The sequence below is a fragment of the Mastomys coucha genome, unplaced genomic scaffold, assembly GCF_008632895.1.
Source record: "Mastomys coucha isolate ucsf_1 unplaced genomic scaffold, UCSF_Mcou_1 pScaffold22, whole genome shotgun sequence".
NCBI lineage: Eukaryota > Metazoa > Chordata > Mammalia > Rodentia > Muridae > Mastomys > Mastomys coucha.
Window position 1 is genome coordinate 157236602 of NW_022196905.1, and position 18355 is coordinate 157254956.

At 45.9% G+C, this 18355-nt stretch overlaps 1 protein-coding gene across 3 annotated transcripts in view; it reads left to right on the forward strand.

Moving 5' to 3' along the window:
• Fbxo25 (F-box protein 25) overlaps positions 1-18355 on the forward strand; it is a 34201-nt gene that overhangs the window by 1584 nt on the left and 14262 nt on the right. For all 3 annotated transcript variants that reach the window (XM_031339163.1, XM_031339166.1, XM_031339164.1), the window contains exons 2-6: positions 5434-5574; positions 9200-9297; positions 10094-10143; positions 13437-13529; positions 17145-17238. In XM_031339163.1, the coding sequence (XP_031195023.1) occupies positions 5441-5574; positions 9200-9297; positions 10094-10143; positions 13437-13529; positions 17145-17238 (469 nt within the window). In that variant the 5' untranslated portion in view covers positions 5434-5440. The remainder of the gene's footprint in view (positions 1-5433; positions 5575-9199; positions 9298-10093; positions 10144-13436; positions 13530-17144; positions 17239-18355) is intronic.

Genomic DNA, 18355 nt, shown 5'->3' on the forward strand with positions numbered 1-18355 from the left:
ATGATTACTGTATAGTGCCTGGAATCTGTTTTAACAGGCTGTTATGATTACTGTATAGTGCCTAAGAGCATGGCTTGTGGAATGAGAGTCTGTCATTTTGAATCCTGAATCCCGTCCTATGGGATTCTTTGCCTCTGTACTCTCCTGTATAAATAGAGAGTGTGTTATTATGATGCTAGTGAGTGAACAAGCACAGCCCTTGGATATGCTAAGCTCCCGCTGAGCCTTCAAATAGACATTACATTTGTGAAGTGAGGCTATTTCCCACTTTACAGGTCAGGGTGAGGACTAGACTCAATGTAGTTCAGTGAACTATTCCGCTTTAATGCCTGGCCCATTCTGAGTTCTAGTGTTTGCTGTAACTGTTTTCATTAGGAGAACTGGCCAGCTGGTGAGCTGAAACAGTGAACTCCAGGTTCCCTGAGAGAAATTGTCTCAAAAGTAAGGTAGAATGCTGGGTGGTGGTGGCGCACGCCTTTAGTCCCAGCACTTGGGAGGCAGAGGCAGGCGGGTTTCTGAGTTCAAGGCCAGCCTGGTCTACAGAGTGAGTTCCGGGACAGCCAGGGCTACAGAGAAACCCTGTCTCGAAAAACCAAAAAAACAAAAAAACAAACAAAAAAAAAGGTAGAGAGTGAAAGAAGACACCCAACATTGACTAACCTCTGGCCTCTATGCATGCACACACATTAGCTCACTTATGCACACTCATTTACACGTATGGATTCTGTTTGTGCTTGTTAAAGAAGAAAGAAGAGAGAAGAGAGAAGAGGGAGAAGAAGGAGAGGAAGAAGGAGGAGGAGAAGGAGAAGAAGGAGAAGAAAGTATATTTTGCTTAGTTCAGAATCTTTAGTGTTAGTTTCTCCTAGGACATGAATTTGAAGAATTCATCCTGTCCTCCTACTAAAGTATCCCATGTTCATGTCCTGCCATGGGAAATAGAAACCCGGAAAAGACCTAGAGGTCTTCGGCCCCAAGTGACTTTTGGCATTAGGTAGCCATTCTTGTGCTTAAATTCTAGTGCAGAGAAGGCTGGAGAGATGGCTCAGTGGGTAAGAGCACTTGCTGCTCTTGCAGAGGACTGGGTTAAATTCCCAGCATCCACATGGTGGCTTCCAATGGTATATAACTCCAGTTCCAGGAGGATATGATGCCTTTGTCTGTCATCTTGGCACCCCATGGATGTGATATACTTATATACAAGCAAAACACTCATACACAGCCGGGCAGTGGTGGCACATACCTTTAATTTCAGCACTTGGGAGGCAGAGGCAGGCGGATTTCTGAGTTTGAGGCCAGCCTGGTCTACAGAGTGAGTTCCAGGACAGTCAGGACTACACAGAGAAACCTTATCTCCAAAAACAAAAACAAACCACTCATACACATAAAATAAAAATATATATATTTAAAAAGTACAGATTACACAAGCTGCGTCACAGCTGAGTAGACTCATTAATCAAACATATAAATTTTCAGAAATGATTTCTGGATTTTACTTTATATGAAGGCTAGTCTTGGTTGCCAACTTGACACACCTGGGAATAAGGAACCTCAACTCCATGACGTTGGCCTCTGGCAGTGATTCTCAGCCTTCCTAATGCTGCGATCCTTTAATACAGTCCCTCATGCTGCAGGGAACCCCCAACCATAAAATTATTTTTGTTGCTAGGTCTAATTTTGCTACTGTTATGAATCATGATGTAAATATCTGACATGCAGGCTATCTGATATTTTGATAACCTCAAAAGGGATTGTGACCCACTGGCCTATGGCATATTTATTGGCTGTTTTCTTGATTGGTAAGTGTCATATGTTGGTCCAGTGTACTTTGGGTGTGGCAAGCCATGAGTCTCGAGCCCGTTAGAAGTATTCTGCTATGGTTCCTGCTTGCGTTTCTGCCCGATTTGCACAGAGGGTGAACTGTCTGTAACCTGTGAAGTGAAATAAACCATTTCCTCAACAAAGGCTTTAGTCAGAGTCTTTTCTTGGCAACAGAAAAGAAGCAAGACTGTCTGAGCCTCTGCAAATCCTCCAGATAAAGGTAGTTTTAATTTAAATATATCAATGCAAATTCTGGCAGTTCGTGTCTTTTAACCAAGTAGATAAATTTCCATAAAATATGGGTTGTCATCATTTAAAATCTTTTAGTAACATCATTTCCTGATCAGAAGCTCCAGGTTCCATAAAAATAACAAGAAACAAAACAAAACAAACAAACAAACAAACAAAAAGAACCCCTAGAGGTCTGAACCTTTTAAATCCCAACCTGTCTTTTGTTTTACGAGGAAGGGTCTTGCTCCACAGCCCAGGTTGGCCTTGAATTCTTGCCTCAGATACTCAAGTGCTAGGATTACAGGTGCACATGTGTATGGCACCCATTCCTAGTCCCAGTAGTGTTTTTCGTTGTTTGTTTTCAGTGGTGCTTGGGCTTGACCAGGGCCTTATGGCACTAGGCAAGTACTGCACTGCTGCTCTATAGCCCCAGATCCAAGTGGCCTGCTGTTATTGTTTATTAATACATCTGCCTCCAGAATGTGCCTTAGCTTATACTTAGAATTATATAGGCTATACTTTAAGACCATGTCATGACAAGTGTATGAAGTAAATTGTTAAATGAACAAATATTTTCCTCTAGGTTGGGAAATCAGGGACATAAGGGTTTTATTTTTATGGTTGACTAGCTGCCATGCCAGTCCTTTAAAAATCGAAACATTTAGCTGATGAAATGGTTATACCAAACTATTTTCTCACTAAGTTGTTCGATGAATTATAGTCACATAGAGTTGACTATAATCAAAATATAGTTGGATATGCCACAGTGGTTCTTTTTATAAATACAGTTAAATTTTTTTGAAGCCAAAGGGTAAGTATACCTAACAGGGAGTGGCTATCCAGATTAGTGCAATGTTTGCATGTTACAAAGCTTGAGGTAATTTGTTAGCTGTGGACACGAGGTTACCTAAGGCAAAGATGAGGGACTGTTGGTCAGGAGGGTTTCCTGTTTCTGTTCTTCCTTTTCATTTTGTGCTACAGACCCTAGGACATTATCTTTCACATTAGCACACAGATCAGAAATGAAGTCTCAGAAGTTGGGAATCTCTCACGGTCCTAGTCACAGTTGTAGGACATCAGCTCATCCAAACTTCTGCTCAGTGTTTCAAAGCTGGCACATACATTCCAGCCTTAATCTTGCCACCCAGGTGCGCGTCGCTGCTATTGCTTTCTCACTTGCTTCTCCACTTATTCTCACAAACATAAATACATCATACATACATGCATATATACATACATACATATATACATACATACATATACATACATACACACACACACACACACACACACACACACACACACACATAGCCTTGTTCTCTTGTCAGGGCCTTCCTCGTTATACTGCCTCTCTCTCTAGTTTCTTTCTTTATCACAGGTTTGGGAGGGGGAAGGGAAGGGATGGGCGGCTGAGTGCTAAGGTCCAAAGGTGATTCACGTACATACTGAATATAAAGAGCTGCTCCAGCTAGTCATGTTTACATATTTAAGATTCATCTCCCTTCAGGGGCTTCAAAGGTATTCATATGGCCTTTGCTGGTTAATGTAAATAGAGTTTGAGATCTCCCAAGTACTTAAAGTGATGAAATATCTGCTTTGATTAGCTTGTCTTTTCAGTGCTCAGAATATTAAACCTAGAACCTCATCCATATTAGGCAAATGCCCTGCCACTTACCTGCACCCTGCGAACAGGAAAGGGTGTTCCTTTCTGATGTAAATACTGTGTGTCTGAGTATCCAGGTTGCTCTGCTGAAGTTCTGTGCAGATCTAAGCGTCCTCTTTTATAACTATACTAAAAACTGTCCACCCGTGAACTCCTGTGTGGTATGGCTTCTTAATAATATTTCTCCTGTCTTTCCTTTCTTAAAATGTGCTCTTTGTTGGCTCCTGCCTTTCTTTCCACACCCTCAGTCTTCTTTCCAGGTTCTTTCCCTAGCTTTCTCCATCCACTTCCCATCACCCATTTGTGTTCTTTTTTTTTTTTCCTAAAGATATATTTTATTTATGTGAGCACACTGTAGCTGTCTTCAGACACACCAGGAGAAGGCATCAGATCTCATTACAGATGGTTGTGAGCCACCATATGTTTGCTGGGAATCGAACTCAGGACCTCTGGGAGAACAGTTAGTGCTCTTAGCCACTGAGCTGTCTCTCTAGCCCCTGTTTGTGTTCTTTAGAATGCCTTCCTCAGCCATCTTCATTTTTCCCATACTGCTTACTCTTAGGATGCCATGCCCGTGTCAGACTGCGCTTCTGAGATACAGATCTGTACAGTCATGTATTCACTGTACTCTGGCTGTGCCTGACATTGCTTTGGTAATTGGGTAGAACACTAAGCAAGACATTAGATTATCTTGGAGGAAAATGGATGGCGAGAACATAAATGACTTCAGATGACAGTGGATTTCAGAGACTGATGAAGTGGGTGGAGATGTGGGGAGGGGCTTGTTTGCATGAAGAGACCAGGTAAGCCTCTGTAGGGAGATGAATCTTAAATATGTAAATGTGACTAGCTGGGGCAGTTCTCTACATTCAGTATGTATGCAAATCACCTTTGGACCTTAGCACTCAGCCAGGCATTCCTTCCCTTCCCCCTCCCAAGCCTGCTGCTCTGCTGTGTGCCTGTCCTGGAGCTCAGTGGTTAGGAGCACTTGCTGTTCCTGCAGAAGACCTGGGTTTGCTTCCCAGCACCTACATGACAGCATTTTGTCTTACTGCTTCAGTGGCTCAGGTGGCGCCTCCAGTCCACTGCCTGTCCTCACAGTAAGCGAAGGTCTGATCAGATCATCTGCCTTCCAACGTCCTGGCTCTGAGTCCTGGGGATGAAGCCAGGCTCCTTCCCTCTTCTGGCCTCATGCCTTCCCTGACTCGCTGACCGTAGGGTGACCTCTGCAGTGAGGTGGGATGGATTCAGTTGGCTGCCTCCTACCACTGAACGGGTGGAAGGAGTGGGGAACGCTGTTTGGAATGGCGATCCTCTGCCATTCGAGCAGTATGACCCACGTATGCTTAACGTAGTTACCCCTTCAGTAGAAAGTACTATATAATCATCACTTCTTGCTTACCATGACTGGTCAGCACTGAGTCATGTGCATTCACATGTTAAGAGTTCCAAATGAGAAAAAAAATGTGTACTTTATGTGTATATAACTTTTCAAAAAAAGATTTATTTATCTTATGTATATGAGTACACTGTCTCTGTCTACAGAAGAGGGCATCAAGTCCCAGTACAGATGGTTGTGAGCCACCATGTGGTTGCTGGGAATTAAACTCAGGACCTCCTGGAGAGCAGTCAGTGCTTTTACCACTGAGCCATCTCTTCAGTCCCTGTATATAACTTTTACTGAAAACTGATTTTTTTTAAAAAAATGTTTTATTTTACAGGAGAACTATGCCGTTTCTGGGTCAGGACTGGAGATCCCCTGGATGGAGCTGGATTAAAACCGAGGATGGGTGGAAAAGGTGTGACCCCTGTAGCCACGAGCTCAGGAGCGAGGATAGCCAGTACACCATCAACCACAGCATGTGAGTCCCAGCGAGGCGCAGTCGCTGCTGTCAGAGCTCCGTCACCTACAGCTTTGCTCACCATTTTGTCTAGGCGTGTCTAATCCATGACAGTCATGGATTAAAGGAGTAGTCCAGCCCTGGCGGCTTGCACACGGGTGCTGAGGTTTTGACCTCAGTCTTCCTGCTTGCACAGCACACACCTTCTTCTTACCTGCCCAGTCATCTCTTCAGTCCAGGCTTGCATCTGACCCGTGCCTGAGTGCTTCGTCCCCGTTACACATCAGCTCTCTCCTTCCGTCAGCCCCTTAGAACCACTCCGAATGCTCTCCTCTCTTTGCCCCTTCAGGACTGGATTATGTTTTCGCGTAGAGTCCTCAAGACCCAGCTGTGCTTACTGTGTCCTGGCAGTGTTCCTTAAGGCTGTGTCCTTGTGCGGGTCAGTCACGTTTGCTCACATGTGCTGTGGGGAATCCCAGACGTGTCACAGTTGTCACCAGTGCTGTTAGGAGCGCAGGAGTATGGACATCTCAAGATTGTGCTGCCAGTTCCTTTGGTTTAGATGGTCGTTTGCTCCGTGTTAAGGCCTGGCTGTGCCGTTCCATGCCGGCTGTACCGTTTTGTGTTTCTGGCACTGGTGCTTAAAGGCTCTCGCTCTCTGCATCCTCCCCAGAAGTCACTAGCTGCACTTGTGGACAGGAGAGTAGCCATCTTAGTGGATGCCAGCTATTATGGCAGCTTTAATTTGTACTTCCTTGAGAATGATGCTGCCCACGTGTTCATGTGTTCTTAGGACATTTGCATTTCTCCCTTGGAGAAATAGTCAAGTTTTCTGCCTGCCCTAACGGGATTTCTTGTTGAAATTCACTCTTCCTTCCTTTCTTCCCACCCCCCCACTCTTTCTTTCAAGATTTATTTATTTATTTATTATTTATATGAGTACACTGTCGCTGTCTTCAGGCACACCAGAAGAGGGCATTGGATCCCATTACAGATGGTCATGAGCCACCATATAGTTGCTGGGAATTGAACTCAGGACCTCTGGGGAAGCAGTCAGTACCCTTAACCACTGAGCCATCTCTCCAGCCCCTCCTCCTCTTCCTCTTATTCCTCTTCTTTTGAAAAGCTGGATAAGGAGCATTTATCTTGGTCATATGACCAAAGGTTATAAAAATGGGCAGTGTTTGCTCTAAAGTGTAGTTGACTGACAGTTTATATACATGAAAAACTGAAAGTTTGTACAATATAAATACTTTTATTAACATTTATACACATTAAATTTTAATCCTGAAAGCATTTTTTCTTCACTTTTAGATTTTCATAAACCTGGCAGTAAAAAACCATCACCAAAAAGTGTAACCTCTTCCTACCTCAAAATGCCTCATAAAAATAGCAGCTAGTTAATAATTTTCCAGTGTAGGCATTGTTCTTGACCATGACCTCTGGATCTCCCATGGCTCCATTCCCAAGTCCTCTTGATTCCCATCAAACCCTGCGCTGCTCCAGAAGCACTCGGCAGTACCCAGAACACGTTCCAACAGCAAAGTCAGTGATACGGGAGCTGCGGCAGCCGGGTGTGGGGCCACCGCAGCCAGGTGTGGGGCCACCGCAGCAGCCTGTCCGCAGCTCAGCTGGACATGAGTATTTCCTGCATCTGAAGATGGCATATTAAATATTGCATCACTCATGCACATGGAGCCCCAGCTTGGGCAGCTGGCTGGCTATCCTCTTCTGTAGTCTCCCATTTCTGTCACACTGCTTCAGGAGAGCAATGGTGTATCATCTTTCCTTTGATAAGTTTGTGACTTTAGTTAAAAAGCTTTTTCAGATTCAAAATGATCTAGTGTTTGAATTGGTGCTGATAGACCAGCATGAGAGTAAGGATAGATCATCAGAGTCAAGGCCTGTGTGTTCTCAGGAGTCAGTGTTGCGACTCAGCTGTGCTGGAGTGCAGTTGTATGTGTGAGCTGCCCTCCGTGAGCTGCCCTCCGTGAGCTGCTCTCTGGCTGCCCTCTGGCTGCCTGGGTGATTTGCCGCCATTGCCTGTGCTGCTTTACCTCTGACAGGGATGGACAGACTAAATGTGGCAAACTCAGCCACATTTGATTACAAGTGCACACTGCGGTGGGTGAAGAGTGGCTTTCACACAGTCTTCTCATCAAGAGCACTGACAGGGAAATGAGTGCTTTTAGATCAGCTGTTTTGGAGCCATTTTCACAGGCTCCACCAGCCAGCCTGGATCCACAGCACGTTCTTCCCTGCTTTAGACCAAAAATTAACTGCAGTGTGTCAAAAAAATGTGTTTTTAGTTTTTATGGTGTAGATTCCTGTTTATACTTCTTGTTTGTTTGTTTGTTTGTTTGTTTGAGACAGGATTTCAGTGTGTAGACTGGACTGTCGGGGAACTCTTTCTGTAGACTGGGCTGGTGTAGTTTTAATTATTACAAGGAGAAAACTTTGTTTTAGAGAAAAAATGTTCTTTTTGTCTTGGTTTGACTTGAATTCCTTGTTTTATAAAAAAGGAAAAATGTTAAATATTTTAAATGTATTTAAATATCATAAAGATAACTTTGGTCCATTGGGTTCTATTAAGTACTTTGAAATATTTGATAGCTGCTTCTTAAGAAACTGCATAGCACAACAGCATTCAGCGTGAGTGCAGCAGTCAGCGTGAGTGCAGCGGCAGTGTGAGTGCAGCAGCAGTGTGAGTGCAGCAGCAGTGAGCGTGAGTGCAGCAGCAGTGTGAGTGCAGCAGAAGTCAGCGTGAGTGCAGCAGAAGTGTGAGTGCAGCAGCAGTCAGTGTGAGTGCAGCAGCAGTCAGCGTGAGTGCAGCAGTCAGCGTGAGTGCAGCAGCAGTCAGCGTGAGTGCAGCAGTCAGCGTGAGTGCAGCAGTCAGCGTGAGTGCAGCAGTCAGCGTGAGTGCAGCAGTCCGCGTCAGTGCAGCAGTCAGCGTCAGTGCAGCGTCAGTGCAGCAGCAGTCAGCGTCAGTGCAGCAGCAGTCAGCGTCAGTGCAGCAGCAGTCAGCGTGAGTGCAGCAGCAGTCAGCGTGAGTGCAGCAGTCAGCGTGAGTGCAGCAGTCAGCGTCAGTGCAGCAGTCAGCATGAGTGCAGCAGCAGTCAGCGTCAGTGCAGCAGTCAGCATGAGTGCAGCAGCAGTCAGCGTCAGTGCAGCAGTAGTTAGTATCAATGCAGCAGTAATTACCATTAGCCCAATATTTGAAAATGTAGATGATAAACAAGAACATAATGTTTACTCCACATCGATTGAGGACATAGCAACTTTAATGTCATAGTCATATTACTACCAGGGTTCTTTTCATGGCCTTTATGGTTTTGTTTATGAATGCTCAGGTCTTGAAGTCTAATCATGTTTGGGAGACTCTAAAGCCTGTCTCCCTTTCTGGTGTAACATTTTTAAAAGAAGTAGGAATAAATCTTAGTGCCTTCAAAATGAAATAAAATTAATGTAGGTATCTCCCTGGAGTTTCCAGCTCTTGACTTCCTTGTAATCTAGCTAGTGCTCGCCAGGATTTAGTAGGGAGTTTATTTTGATCCCCCAAATTACCAAGCAAACACTCTCTAAGCAAAGACATGCTAAATGAATTTCTCCATGAAAAACTTACTTTAATGAAGTATCTTTATTTCAGTATCTTAAATAGTGGCGAAGAAGAAATATTCAATAATGAGTGTGAATATGCAGCCAAAAAGAGGAAGAAGGAACATTTTGGAAATGACACTGCTCACAGTAAGAGTGTTTTCATGATAAGTCTATAATCCTTTACATATTTAATATACATGCTACCACAATGAATTGTGCGGCAGTGCTCCGTGAGGTGCAGTGACAGAGATGTGCGCACAAACACTGCTCAGTGCTGCGATCTGTCCCGTTCAGACTGCTGGCAAGTTCAGCTGTTTGTTTGGTAAGGTGTACACATGCAAAAATGTCAAGCCCGAAGCTTATGTCTGCTCTGAGTGCGGCCTGCAACTGAGCTGCTTTCTGAGCAGGAAGACCCCAAGGAGGGTTGTCTAGATGTGGGGCCGTGGAGAGCGAGGACAGGAGCCAGCAGTAGGCAGAGCTGGGACAAAGGGCGATGGTGGACAGGTAGACGGCCTTGAGGACGTCCTGTCATAGCTCTGCCCACGTTGACACATGCCACGAATACCTGTTACGGTGAGAAGGTAGACGCGTGTGAAGATGCTTTGACTGACATCATACATATGCGCTAAGTGTGGCTATCATAGGCAGGAAAAGACTAGACCTTATACTAGCTATACAAGCATTTATACTTTGGTATAAAAATATCAATTTTCTTCTATGTTAATAAGGTATGATAGTATCACACTAATAACTGTTCATGTACAGGTGTCTAAACACTTACATGATATTAGGGAATCAGGTGCATTCTAACACTTACCCAAGCAGAGGCATCGCTTAGCTGGAACAGGGAGTTAATGTAGCATGTCCTTTCATCAGAGTGTCCCTACAGTACTGAGGTTGAAATGATTTGCCAGGTTTTAAAGACATTTCATCTTTGTTCTAGGTTTTCATCGTGAAAAATGGATCTATGTCCATAAAGAAAGCACAAAAGAAGTAAGTATGCCATTAGAAGAATGTGCAATGCGTCGTTTCTGTTCTCTGTCATAGTAAGGAAGTAAGTTTGCCTTTAGAAGCATGTGCAATGTGTCGTTTCTGTTGACTGTGTCACAGTAAGGAAGTTTGCCTTTAGAAGAATGTGCAATGCGTCGTCTCTGTTGACTGTCACAGTGATTAGTCATAGTTATATCTCATCAGTAATGCGAGGTCTGTAACTCACATCCTAACATATACATATACATACACACACACACACACGACAGCTTTTTGAAACAGTGATTATCGTTTTGTACATATATATGTATGTGTTCATTGATATGTGTATAGCTGTGTACTGGGAATGTGTGTATAGGCAAGCATGTGGTGTTAGATGTACTTAAGGTATGTAATGCATGTAGTATGTTTGTGTTATATGATCTGTATGGTATGTGTTTGTGCTTTGTGATAAATGTGTATGGTATGTGCTTGTGTGTGTTATGTGCATAGATATGGCATATGCTGTGTACTTCTGAGTGCTGTGTAGTATATTTGTATATATGGTATATGTGGTATGTATTTGGTATATAATGTATATGTGATATGTGCATGTGTGCGGTATATGGCACATATATGTGATACACAGTGCATATTTGTGATACATTTGTGCATGGACAGTGTATATGCCACACATATGGGTGTGATAATGGTGTTTGTACTGTATATGATCCATGGCTTTGGATGTCTGTGTACTTTTGAGCCCCATGCATCACTACATCAGCAAGGGTTCCTTACAACCAAGCAGACATTTCTATAGGTTGGATCCGTGTCTGTTAGTGGGAGCTGCTATCGCTGGTGAAGATTTTCCTTTATCTTGTGTTTTGGGTTTTACTGTTGTGATTTTCTTATTTTTATGAATACGAGTACACTGTCACTGTCCTCAGACACACCAGAAGAAGGCAAAGATCCTATTACAGATGGTTGTGAGCCACCATGTGGTTGCTGGGAATTGAACTCAGACCTCTGGAAGAGCAGCCAGTGCTCTTAACTGCTGAGCCATCTCTCCAGCACCCTCTCCCCCTCCAAGGCAACTCTTATAAAGAACAACAATTAATTGGGACTGGCTTACAGGTTCAGAGTATGATCATAGCAGGAACATGGCAGCATCCAGGCAGGCATGCACTGGAGGAGCTGAGAGTTCTACATCTTCATCCAAAGGAAGCCAGGACAGACTGTCCTCAGACAGCTAGGAAGACACCTCAAAGCCCACCCCTCGGTGACAGACTTCCTCCAACAAGGCCACACCTCCTAATAGTGCCACTCCCTGGGCCAAGCGTATTCAAACCACCACACATGCCCCTCCCTAAGCTCCTCCTGCAACAGTGCAGAGGGGCTCATGGGAAGCCACTGCACTCGGCTCTGCAGAACGCTGTGGACTTCAGCTGCATTTGCCTGCTAAGCTGATGAAGGCCCTCCTAGGAGTCATTCCAGGGGTGCAACTATGAGGTTAGGGTTAGTTAAGTGTTCCAGAAATGTTAATATCTTTTTAAAAATATATCACATTTATTTATTCAGTGTGTGTGTGTATGTGTGTGTGTGTGTGTGTGTATGTGTGTGCACATACTTACATGTTATGGTAGGAATGGGGAGGTCTACTTGTAGGACAACTTGTAGGTGTCAGCTTTCTCCTTCTACTATGTAGGTCCTGGAGCTTGAACTCCAGTTGTTAGACTCGGTGGCAGGCACCTTCCCGATTATGTCCTTAAACTATTTCATTTTCCTAGAAGATACTTGATTGTGGGAAGAAAGCTTGCTTACTTGGTGATGGTTAATGTCCTTAAGTGATTGTGGCATGGGTCCAGTCCTTGACATATATACCATTCAAAGACTGTCAGAGCTAACCTAATTGTACAAAGCCAAGCTCAATTAAATACCTCCCTAATTTTCTGAGTCCTGTGGATTCTACCTGGGAAAAGCAACAAAAAGGGAATTTGTTAGGAGCCTGCCAGGGCATCCTGTGGCTTCGTGGGATGGGGTCTGGCTGGCCAGTGTGTGTTGGGTCCTGCACCATCTTTTATCCTTGTAGTGACCTGGGCCATTGCAGACAGGTGCTCCTGAATCACGCTGACCTTGTTCCGTGTGAGTGAGTTACCACCACAAAGAGATGTCACCATAAGGTTTTTCCTTAAAGTGAGATGCACTTCAAATTATACATCATACTCTGTCCTTTGCGTCCCCACAACTCCACAGCAGTGCTTGGCCTGTCGCAAATGCTGAGAAAACACGGGTGTCAATGTGAGGTGCGAATGTGTGGTTGGGTTGTGCACATTCGGGCTGTTCTTAGAGCTGCATAGTTTCCCCACAAGGTCAGCAGATCCTTTGCTGTGTCCGCTGCTCGTCAGCAGCTCTAACAACCTTCAGCTCTGAGTCAGCTCTGGTTCCCTACTGCCTGCCAGCTCACCTACCCCCAAACTCTGAACTAGAAATTTGGGTGTAGTTTAGGGATTTCAGATGCAGAAAGAAGTTTTAAGATCTGTCCTGACCTGAGGTAAAATCTGTACAGACCTATACAGAAAACAGAAGATTTTTCAGACAGAATGGCAATTCTTTACTTATGACCCTGAGGAGAAATTGTTTATGTTTCATTCTTGATCCCCAGGCCTCTGTATGTCATTGTAGCAGTTGGCTTTTGGGGTGCTCAGCTCACATGATCCCAGCCTGGAAACCAGCTGTTGTCAGGCTTGGGTCATACACCCTAAGGCCTACTCACGCCTGTCTTTCAGAGTTGGTTCCTGTTGCCAGTGGTCCCCGTAAGGCTTCCTGGTGGGAGCCTTGGTGGTTGAGCACGTTTGCAGCAGAGCAGCGAGAGCTCCCTGCAGAGAAATGCTCCCTGAGCATGAACACCCCCAGATCCTGAGGCTCCTGTGCACCCCACTTGTCCCCAGCAAGGAAAGCAGAGTGGCGTTTCATAAATACTTATTGTACCAGCAGGGTGCGAAACTCTGAAAGACAGGCGTGAGTAGGCCTGAGGGTGTATGACCCAAGCCTGACAACAGCTGGTTTCCAGGCTGGGATCATGTGAGCTGAGCACCCCAAAAGCCAACTGCTTCCTCATGTCTCAGGCACATACAATTGGCTTACATTTAGCATTGCCGCCTTTTGCTCTATTCTCATTTATATCTGACATGGGTTTTAGAATTAATTAGAATTAATACAAATGCCTTTCATTAGAGACTTTTACGTCCTAACCGACGTCGGCTGTTAACTGATTTTACTTGGCTGGTTGACTTTCCTGCTTGACTGATATCTTCTAGAGGCATGGCTACTGCACCCTGGGAGAAGCCTTCAACCGGCTAGACTTCTCAAGCGCCATTCAGGATATCAGAAGGTTCACTTATGTGGTCAAAGTAAGTGGTTCTTTGCTGACTCTCAAATGACTAGTTTAAGGTTACAAGTGTGAGATATTCCATAAAGGTCACCTGTCTGTGTCCAGAAGGGACAGGGACAGCTCAGGAGAAGACATGGATGGAGGTGCAACACTGACGTCCCAGAGGCCACAGGAACTAAGACATTACAGGGTCCTTTGCTTGAAAACACCTACATTCGAGCTCCTGAGGATCCCCATGACTCTGCATGCGTGTTCAGGTTCTCATGTTCACTCAGAATGAGCCTTGTTAGATAAGGAGGAACAGCTGGTTTGTACAGAATAGAACCCCAGAAAGTCTCCCTGCAGTACTGATGGCTTTTGAGGAGTCTCCGCCTTGGGCCCTTCAGAAGGGAATGGTCGTGCTGTATTAGCCCACTTGCAGTTTGCTTTTGTTTGTGGTTCATCCACCTCACTGCATTGTGGGTAAAGGACCAGTCAGGTTTCACACCAGCTAGCCCATTCCCAGTGCTGCTTGGAGGCTCTTACTGCCTCCAAGGCATTTAGAAGTGTTGCTACAGGACAGAGATGTAAGACTAGGTGGCTCTTGGCCTCAGCTAGTGTGATTCTAGGCAGCACTAGTGGGTGCAGGAGAGGCAGCCATGGCGTCCTCTAGTGCCCAGTGTACATGGGACAGGGGCTCCTGAGCCCCTGCAGAGCATCTAAGTGCCTCTGTCCTGTTTATGGAGCTTGTTCAAGAGTGGAGGAGTCAAGTGTCCAGGGAGGATGCAGGTCAGCTCTCACAATACTAGTGCTATCTAAATATACTCTAAAGACTTCTAAAATACTTCTGTAAATAATCTTTTTTTTACAAAGTAGAAGTGATGGGGACTAGAGAGATGGCTTAGTGGTTAAGAGCATCTAGAGGTCCTGAGTTCAATTCCCAGCAACTACATGGTGGCTCACAACCGTCTGTGGGATCTGATGCCCTCTTCTGGTGTGTATGAAGACAGTGACAGTGTACTTATATACATAAAATATATAGAATAAATAAATCTTTAAAAATAAAATAAAACAAAACAAAAAAGAAGAAATGACTTGTTATGCTTCTAAATAACAAGTTTTCTTAAAAGAGTTGGTAATTATACTTATACAGGTCCTTATACCTGTTTAGAATATAATTAACCCTGCCCTGTTAATAGCTCGGTGTCAGCTTCCTGGTGCTGTGATAAAATACTCCAACAGAAAGCAACATGAGGGGTGAAGGAGCTTGTTTCAGATCGTAGGGAGCTTTGGTGTTCTGCTCACTGTGGCAGCCCTGGGCTGGCTCGTGTGTCCTCGGTGGTGGCAGCCCTGGGCTGGCTCGTGGGTCCTCAGTGGTGGCAGCCCTGGCTTGTGTGTCCTCAGTGGTGGCAGCCCTGGGCTGGCCCGTGTGTCCTCAGTGGTGGCAGCCCTGGGCTGGCCCGTGTGTCCTCAGTGGTGGCAGCCCTGGGCTGGCCCGTGTGTCCTCAGTGGTGGCAGCCTTGGGCTGGCCCGTGTGTCCTCAGTGGTGGCAGCCCTGGGCTGGCTCGTGTGTCCTCAATGGTGGCAGCAGCCCTGGGCTGGCTCGTGTGTCCTCAGTGGTGGCAGCCCTGGGCTGGCTCATGTGTCCTCAGTGGTGGCAGCCCTGGGCTGGCTCGTGTGTCCTCAGTGGTGGCAGTCCTGGCTCGTGTGTCCTCAGTGGTGGCAGCCCTGGCTCGTGTGTCCTCAGTGGTGGCAGCCCTGGGCTGGCCCGTGTGTCCTCAGTGGTGGCAGCCTTGGCTCGTGTGTCCTCAGTGGTGGCAGCCCTGGGCTGGCTCGTGTGTCCTCAGTGGTGGCAGCCTTGGCTCGTGTGTCCTCAGTGGTGGCAGCCCTGGGCTGGCTCGTGTGTTCTCAGTGGTGGCAGCCCTGGGCTGGCCCGTGTGTCCTCAGTGGTAGCAGCCCTGGGCTGGCTCATGTGTCCTTAGTCCTTTTGTTCCTTTTATACTTGATTGTTATCTAAGACCTTGTTGGGTTTGAGCAAATGTCTTTATGTGTTCTTGAGAGGGTTATGAGCTTTCCTACACTATTAATGTGTACTCTGCTGACTGGTTTCCCGTGAGAAATGGCTCGCGTCATTTCTGGAGTCTCGAGTGGTGGTGAGAGACGTGCTATGCAACTGCTTTCTGTTTCCTGGCATTGGGCAGGGGAGCAGATTTTAGCATGGTTTCTTGGTTTGATTTTTTTTTGTTGAATTTTTTTGTCCTGTAGTGTTTTGGTGTTTTTGTCTTCTAATTTGCTTTTGGTATTGACATGCAAGTCTCATGGTGGGCATTTGCAAGACTTCCTTCCCTTCTTGGAGTATTTTGAGAAGTGGTATTGGCTCTTTACATGTGTGGTAGCACTTAGCGGCAGAGCTGTGTGGCCCAGGGCTTTTCCTCGAGAACCCTTGTCACACTGCCTTAGTCTTGCTGTCCACCTCAGGTCTCCTGAGGCTCCATTTTGTTGTGAGGCATTCTCGGGCTAAGATGATAGCAAACTAGGGTCCCGATGTTATTCCACGGCAGAGCTATAGAAGGGAGGAGAGCTGAGAAGGTGGCGGGTTTGTTGTGACTTAGAACAGGCAAGTGACATAGCTGGATGTATCCTGAGGCCAGAGAGGGTGAGAGAGTCATATAGAGTTACATTACAGAAATACCTTTAGAAGACAGGAACGTAAGCCAGCCTGAGTTGTAAAAGAACCACAGAGACAGAAGAAGGAGTCTTTATAAGTTATAAAGACATGTCAGAATTAAGGGCAAACCTTTATTGTATCAGTAGATGCCAACAGGTTGGTGAAGTAAATGTTTCTAGTTTGGGTCAAAATGTACACCGCAGCTCCAGGTTATTCATAGTAAATACCTAGAATGTAGGAACCTAAAGTAGGGAATGGAGGGTGGGGGGTGGGAAGATACAAGTCAAAATGGAGGGGAACAGGAAGCACGGGAGGACACAGCAGCCCTGTGCAGTGCCAGCAGGGCTCAGTGTGACAGACGGTCGTATTAGGGGTTGTATGTAGTAGGTGGTTGTGGGGCTGCGGAAGGCACAGGCGTCAGGATGAGGTGCCGTCTTTACATCACGGTTGGCTCACAGTGATCTTGCTTGGTTCCCTGCTTTTCTACAATGTGTGAGGCGGCACCTGAAGGGCTGCCACCGCTGAGGACACCTTGAGTGTGGCAGTCTTTTTAAGATTGTGACAATCTGAACTTGGAGGGAAGGGCCTGCTGATGTCTTGATTGTCTGGTCAGCGTTCGATTGATTGTCTGGTCAGCGTTCGACAGTGGGTAAGAGCATGTAGGAGCATGGGGGCCGTCTGGTAGTGCCCAGGGTCCTCTTCAGCCAGGAGGCTGAGCATGTACTATCTCACCTGCCTGCAGTGGACCTGTTGAGACTCTTGAGCCAGAAAGAAAGCAGGCTTCCTTACCTCAGGAGCTGGAGGCGAGTCCCCACAGCACACACGCATAGCAGTCCTTGCCGGAAACTGCCTTGCTAGATGTTCATGTGGGTGCACTTCACACAGGGCTCCACTGTGTGACCTCACACCGTGCTCCAGTGGCGGACCACAGTGTTTCCATAGTGAACGGATTCATAGACAGCTTAGCATTTCTCTTCTTTCTTCAAGCTACTACAGCTAATTGCGAAGTCCCAGTTAACCTCACTGAGTGGAGTGGCACAGAAGAACTACTTTAACATTTTGGATAAAATCGTCCAAAAGGGTAAGATTATTACTGGAACATTTGTTGCCCTTTTTGTTGTTTTTGTTTTTGTTTGTTTGTTTATTTGTTTGTTTTTGAGACAGGGTTTCTCTGTATAGCCCTGGCTGTGTAGCCTGGCTGTAGACCAGGCTGGCTTTGAACTCAGAAATCCGCCTGCCTCTGCCTCCCAAGTGCTGGGATTAAAGGAGTGCACCACCACTGGCTGTTGTCTTTTTTAAAATAAACTATTTATTGATTAAAAATTTACAGAGTATATAACCTGGCCATTTACACAATTCATTATTTCTTAGTGCAGCATATTCATAGGAGTGGGAAACCATTGCTGATTTTAATTTTATAACATTTTTGACAGTTACGTGCTCTTTTGGGTTGTATTTGGTTCTATACCCAGCTCTTACCCATTCTGTACTGGCTACTCTTATGTCAGCTTTATGTAAGCTAAAGTCATCTATGAGGAGGGAGCTTCAATTGAGAAAATGCCTCCTTGAATCAGGCTGTAGGCAAGCCTCTGAGGTATTTTTTTAAATTAGTGATTGATAGGGGAGGGCCCCGCCCATTGTGAGTGATGCCATCTCTGGGCTGATGGGGGAGGGCTCAGCCCATTGTGGGTGGTATCATCCCTGGGCTGATGGGATTGGGTTCTATAGAAAGCAGGCTGAGCCAACCAGGAGGAGCAAGCCAGTCAGCAGCATCCCTCCATGGCCTCTGCATCAGCTCCTGCCTCCAGGGTCCTGCCTTGTTTGGGTTCCTATCTGGACTTCCTTCAGTGGTAGACAGTGATCTAGAAGAGTAAGCTGAATAAACCCCTTCCTCCCCAGGTTGCTTTGATCATGGTGTTTTATCACAGCAATAGTAACTAACTAAGACACTTGCTGATCCCTTTTTCCCCTGGTTCCCCTCCTACTTAGGCAGGCAGCCGTAGCTGCTGAGCGCCCATGACTGACTGCAGTGGCAGCCATAGCTGCTGAGTGCCCATGACTGACTGCAGTGGCAGCCATAGCTGCTGAGCGCCCATGACTGACTGCAGTGGCAGCCATAGCTGCTGAGCGCCCATGACTGACTGCAGTGGCTATGGCATGTTCAGAAGGCGGCATTTCATTGCACTATATTCCCTATC